The 6,200-nt window shown below is 46.0% G+C and overlaps 1 protein-coding gene across 1 annotated transcript; it reads left to right on the forward strand.

Annotated features, from left to right (window-relative positions):
* The first annotated feature begins 1,294 nt into the window (after positions 1-1,294).
* LOC123408896 (arogenate dehydrogenase 2, chloroplastic-like) lies at positions 1,295-5,446 on the forward strand. Its single transcript, XM_045101927.1, has 7 exons — positions 1,295-2,043; positions 2,167-2,335; positions 3,761-3,928; positions 4,086-4,168; positions 4,643-4,712; positions 4,820-4,894; positions 4,984-5,446. The coding sequence occupies exons 1-7, from the start codon at positions 1,616-1,618 to the stop codon at positions 5,230-5,232; spliced, it is 1,242 nt and encodes a 413-aa protein (XP_044957862.1). The 5' UTR covers positions 1,295-1,615; the 3' UTR covers positions 5,233-5,446.
* The last annotated feature ends 754 nt before the right edge of the window (positions 5,447-6,200 follow it).

Here is a 6,200-nt window from a genome sequence, read left to right on the forward strand (position 1 = left end):
TCATAATTAGCCTCTACCAATGGTTCATGTTCAATGTTGACCTCTTCGTTAGCCTCATACACACAAGAAAGAGGTTCAATGCTGGCCTCTTCGTTGATGGTTGCAGGAATAGCTTCAACAATCGAAGAGGAAACCCGGTTCAAATCCAACAAGTTAGGAACATTTGTTTTCATGGCAAATAACTCTAGAGCCTTGTCTAGTGATTCGGCCACCGTATCCTTGTATGCAAGCCAACGTTGCTCGGAGTTGACACGCATGGTCTTCCAACGAATGTGCATTCCGAATCCCACATTATGCCTACTAGCAAACTCAACTACATCACTAGGGTCCATCCAATTCAAATCCTTTCGGACTTGTTCCAACAATTCAGCATAGCTAGGACACAAATCGAACACCATGTCAAGCTCATCCGGGTCCGGATCAATATTGCCTTTTAAAAAGGCATCCTTGTCCACGTGATGAACATAAACACATGTTCTTCCCATACCTAAACAACAAAACATGGAACCTTTTTATGAGCAATCATACAATTACAATAACCATAGCCTAACTTCCAAATAACCCTAACCCCCTCATAACCCTAACACAACCAAACATCCCTAACCCTAGCCTAACCATAGCCTAACCCTAGCCTAACCCTAGCCTAACCCTAAAACAACCATAATGCACACATCCAAACAACCCTAATCCTAACCCCATCATACCCCTTATCCTAACATACAAACAAATAAAACAATATGATATACATCCCACATTTCATGAAAAACTAGGGTTTTCTCAAATTTGCAAAAAAAAGAACACAAAAGATTTTCCTTTGGATGAGAATGAGGGGAGAGGTGGGGATTACCTTAGGGGAGTGATTGGACAACAAATGCCCGCTCCAAACCTTGAGATTTGGTGATGTAGAGAAGGATTTGAGGGAGGGGGCAGTGGCTGGGAGAGGGGCTGGGGGAGGGGAATGAGGGAGGGGGTGGGGAGGGGGTGGGGAGGGGGCTGGTCCGTGGCTCTGTAAGTCAGTGTGTGGCGCCTAAGGGTCAGGCGCCACACATTACAATGTGTGACGCCTGAGGCTTAGGCGTCACACTGCCTGGGGGTGGGGCCCTCCCTGCCACGTGGTAGGGGGTGTGGCGCCTAACCCCTAGGCGTCACACAGTACAGTGTGGCGCCGAGGTGTCGGGCGCCACACAAAAGGATCAGGCCGGTGAATTATTTCTCCCGAGGGGTCAATCCGTGAGTTCTTTCGTCCCAGGGGTCATTTTTGTCAATTTTGCCCTGCTTTTCTTCTGCCGCCTGACTTGCTGCTGCCGGCTGTCCAGATTATTGGTCGATTTGCTGCCGCTGCCTCCACGTGATGGACTGCCACGCGCATCGGATCTCGCCATTTTTTCCTCAACAAATCCACACCATCTGCTTCTCGTGATTCGCTCCCGACCGAGCGATCTCTTTTTCCCGATACATCCATCGACCAAGTTGGAATCGACGCGTATGCAAGGCTGGCGAGCTGGCGAGGGCGCGCGAGACCTGCACGGCTGCGCCACCGGCTCCGGCCTCGCGATCACTTAATAAAAAGTACATCGGCGTCGCGATCACTTCGTAGTAAGCAGCCGATCGACCGATGGCTTCCTCCCTTCGCCACTTGGCCTGCCGCAGCTCCCCGGCCGGTGCCGCCGCTTCGCCGACGCCGAGCTTGCTGCGACGCTTCAGCCCCGACTTCTGCGCCCTCGCCGCCCTTCGGCCGATCAGGCCGGCCACCGCCGGCGCCAAACCCCCGAGAGACGCCACGACCTCCACCGAGCAGGAGCAGCAGCTCGCCGCACATTGGCGTGGCGCCTACGACCACGAGCAGCCCTCCACGTCGCCGTCGCCGTCGGTGTCCTTGACGGAGGCGCCGGATCCCGCGGCGCTGCGCGTGGGGATCATCGGGTTCGGCAACTTCGGGCAGTTCATCGCCAGGGGCATCCAGCGGCAGGGCCAAGCCGTGCTGGCCACCTCAAGATCCGACTACTCCGGCTACTGCTCCGCCCACGGGATACGCTTCTTCAGGTGACCAACCATGCCAATCCACGAACCTATCTTTCTTCGATCTATCGGTTGGGAACTTGGGATGCAATTGCAAGGGGATCAATCCATCATGCTGTGAAATGCTGACAACAACAACAACAACAGAAGCTTGGAGGCGCTGTGCGAGGAGCAGCCGGACGTGCTGCTGGTTTGCAGCTCCATCCTCTCCACGGAGTCCGTCGTCCGGGCCATCCCCCTCGCCAAGCTCCGCCCCGACACCATCGTCGCCGACGTGCTCTCCGTCAAGCAGTTCCCCCGCAACCTCCTCCTCGAGGTTCGTAACCTTCAACCTGACCCGTACTTACCATTGATGATCGCACTAGTACCGATAATATTTCTTCTCAAAGTAAGTAGCTGTCTCTAGTTGAAATTTTAAACGAAACGTCTCGTCACACTTTTCAGCGCCTACCGCTAAACGTACTGTACTTTTTTGTGCCGCATTTTTAGCAGTGACGTTGAGTTTGGGGTCCTGCCAAACATACGGGGCCAGCATTGAGTTGCTCAACCGTCCCTCTGTCCGGTGCTCATGACACAACGACTGTACGAACTACCAGTACAGCTGCATTAGTTGAAGGAGTAAAGGGTTGGGCGGTCTTTGCTGCGCCGTTAATGTTCTTGGGTTTTTATAAAAAAAATACTCTCTTTGTATTAAAATATAAGGTATAATTTTTTGAGAAGTCAAATCTTTTTAAATTTGACCAAATTTGTAGAGGAATATTTCAATATATATATAATATCAAATCGCATTAGATTCATCATGAAATACATTTTTATTTTTATTGATTTAGTATTGTGGATGTCAATATTTTTGGCTCTGGACTTGGTCAAAGTTACAAATATTATACTTTTCGGAAACTTAATACACCTTATATCGTAAAATTGAGTGAGTGTTTGGTTTGGCGGGGGGGGGGGGGGGGGGATGGTGTGTTTTTATTTATTTGTAATGCAACGTGTTTGATAGGCCTTCAGTGGTTTGATTCAGTGTTATTTGCTAATCAATCCATACTTTTGTGTGAAAATATCATTGGTGGTTGCACGTTCCATATTGGTGCTACAATATCACATATTGGAACTTCTTTTTTAGGGGGTGAGAGGGATGTCGGTTGATTGATATGTTTTTGTAGGTCGATTGCTGTCAATTAATTTGGAAAATCGTTGAACTGGTCAAAATCAAAAAGCCAAATCTAAAATTAAATACCTCGATGGAATAAGAGAGCTTCAAAAATTAAAAAGCACAAGGAATAAAAGAATATAGTTACAGAGATGAATTAAAATAATTTATTAAAAGAGATGAATTAAAACATATGAGAGAGCTCCTTGAGAAATTCTTGATTTGATCAAAATCGGATGACACAATTCTAAATTGAAGACTTCAATTGATTGTGAGGCCTTAAAATTAAGAAGCATGGTGTATTTATAAATATAGTATAGAAAATTGAATAAAAGAGCTTTGAGAAACTGTTGAACCGGTCAAAATCGGGTGACCCAATGTCAACCGGAAACCTCAATTGAATGTGGTGTCTCCAACTCTAGAAGGATTAGTGTTATAGTATATTTCTCTACAAATTAACATGACGTCAGATTTCCTAGAAATTGCCATGCTCGCGATAACATAATTTGCCATCCTGTCAGATTTGCCATGAGATTTTTTAACATTTCCGTAGTTTAACTCCATGATTGTTCGGTGCCACACCGTTAGATCCTACCGCCGGAGTTCGGCATCGTTTGCACGCACCCCATGTTTGGGCCGGAGAGCGGAAAGCACAGCTGGAGCAAGCTCCCCTTCGTCTACGAGAAGGTCCGCCTTTCGGATAAAGGAGACCAGAAGGCCAAGTGCCACCAGTTCTTGAGCATCTTCGAGCAGGAGGTAATTGGATAGGCCAATCAGGATTTCGATCTCATCTTAATCGCTTGTTCTCATTCAAGCATGAGATTGTTCAAAGTCAGCAAGGGAAAACAAAGAAAGGGCATTCCCTTGGTCAGGACTGACGAAAATCATGCATTCCTAACTTGTTGCCTTGTAGGGATGTCGGATGGTGGAGATGTCATGCGCAGAGCATGACCGCCTCGCCGCGGGAAGCCAGTTCATCACGCATACCATTGGGAGGTGGGCAACATTCGGTGGAAACCCATGAAAAACATGAGAAAAAGATTTTTTGAAGTTTTGAAAAATCTGAAAAAATACGAAATATTAAAAGGGTGATGTTTTATTGCCACACCAAATTTCAAGTTAGAACACATTACAAGATGTGAGCTATGAAAAAGACAAAATCAGCGTCGGATAGTGGCAAACAGTAATATCGCTACTCAGGGCTGAATTTGTCGTTTTCATAACTCACATCCCATAATGTGTTTCAACTTGATATTTTGGGTGGCAATAAAACATCACCCTCTTAACATCCCACCTTTTTTCGGATTTTCTTAAACATTTAAAATATGACTTCCACGATTTTTTTTATTGAATGTTGGTTTCTGTATGATATTCTTCCGATGGGCAACTGACCATCTATCTAGTCTTGCCAGCCGATTATGTTTGGCAGAGCCGAAGTGTTAACTGTTCATTGTTGTGCAAGTGATGCAGGGTTTTGGCGGAGCTAAACCTCAAGTCCACGCCAATCAACACCAAGGGTTACGAGACCCTCCTGCATCTGGTAAGCGGCGCAGAGGGAAATACATACACGAAGCATTTTCCTTTTGTTCTCGAGAGGCTGTTGTTACCTGATAATCATATTTGGGTCGGCCTTTTTCGCCTGTGCAGACAGAGAACACGGTGAGCGACAGTTTTGATCTGTACTACGGGCTCTTCATGTACAATGTGTACGTCGCAGAGCAGGCAAGTCCACTCATACGACGCACCGTCGCCTTTCATGATATGAAATTATGTTGAAATGTCGTTCTGAATCTCCAGAGTATCATGTGCAGATGGACAAACTGGACAGGGCGTTTGAGGATGTGAAGCGGATGTTGTACGGCAGGCTGCATGGCATGCTACGAAAGCAGATCGTAGAGAGGGTCCCCATGCCCGGAGCACCTTCCTTGGGATCGACACAAGCCAAGGACAGTCCTGCTGCGATCAGAGAAGAGACGAAGCCCCTACCCCCTCGTGTTGCTGCTGTACCCTCTCCTTGTCATACGCTTTCCCCGGTGGCTTTCGGCACTGCAACATGTTGAATCTGCGTATCTTTCTCGCCGTTGTAATATCGTTATTCAAGCATCTGCGATTAGGGCTCTATGCATGTAATATTGACCAAGCAAAACTTTTTTTTCGAAACGGCCCAAGGCCGTATATGATGTTTTGGCACTTTGCATACTTGTCTGAATTGAGCCTGTTTGAATTAATTTGAACTCATGCAGCAAAAAATCATATGCATCTGGTTTGATTGCATGTATTTAGGCTACCTATATCATAAAAGCAATTTTTTACCATGATATGTGATTGCCTGCGCCGTAGTTGTTAGACAAACTATACGTTGCCTGGTTGCAAATGGTATGAGGTATGATCACCACTTTTCACTAGTGATTGACTTTACCATACATGGGTTGGATATTATCTTTCTCCTAAGCTAGAAAATAAGTGAATGTTTATCCTATCTACTAAAAAATAACAATACAAATTAAGAGCCATATGTCTCAATGAGGGAAAGTTTATCAATGCTTACCGGGTGGAACTCCTTCCTCGCCCTTTTTATTTATTCTGCTGCTGTTTTTTCCCTTGTGCTATTGCCTCTTCTTCCTCTTTTTCAAATCCTTGTGTGACCTTTGTTATTTCACATTTGTGTGAGCTTACTTTATCCTTTTATTCTTGTAGGCTTTGTTGTCAAATACCTCTACACCATAGCCGGAGCGAATAACATCATGAGATGTCACATCTTCCTCCTTTAACACAAGTTCATCACAATCCCATTGTAGGATCCAGTTATGAAGGATGCAAGCTTAACGTGGGTAGGGTAAGGATGGTGTCGCGGCCCACCTTTGCAGGCATACGGTCTCCTGTGTTTCTATGCCCACCCCTGAATCAAATTATCGTCATACACGGTAATGATGTTGCATCTTTCACAAATACGTCCTTTTTTACATCACATGATCCAGAAAGAAAATAATCTTACAAACCCTAGCCATAGGCTAGTCAAATAGATAGT

The sequence above is a fragment of the Hordeum vulgare genome, chromosome 7H, assembly GCF_904849725.1.
Source record: "Hordeum vulgare subsp. vulgare chromosome 7H, MorexV3_pseudomolecules_assembly, whole genome shotgun sequence".
NCBI lineage: Eukaryota > Viridiplantae > Streptophyta > Magnoliopsida > Poales > Poaceae > Hordeum > Hordeum vulgare.

What these genes read in the sequence shown, in the direction of transcription:
- LOC123408896 (XM_045101927.1), top strand. Translation starts at nt 1,616, where the DNA reads ATGGCTTCCTCCCTTCGCCACTTGGCCTGCCGCAGCTCCCCGGCCGGT. An exon ending in CCCGCAACCTCCTCCTCGAG is followed by an intron (nt 2,336 to 3,760) that starts GTTCGTAACCTT and finishes CCACACCGTTAG; the next exon opens with ATCCTACCGCCGGAGTTCGG. An exon ending in ATGTGTACGTCGCAGAGCAG is followed by an intron (nt 4,895 to 4,983) that starts GCAAGTCCACTC and finishes TATCATGTGCAG; the next exon opens with ATGGACAAACTGGACAGGGC.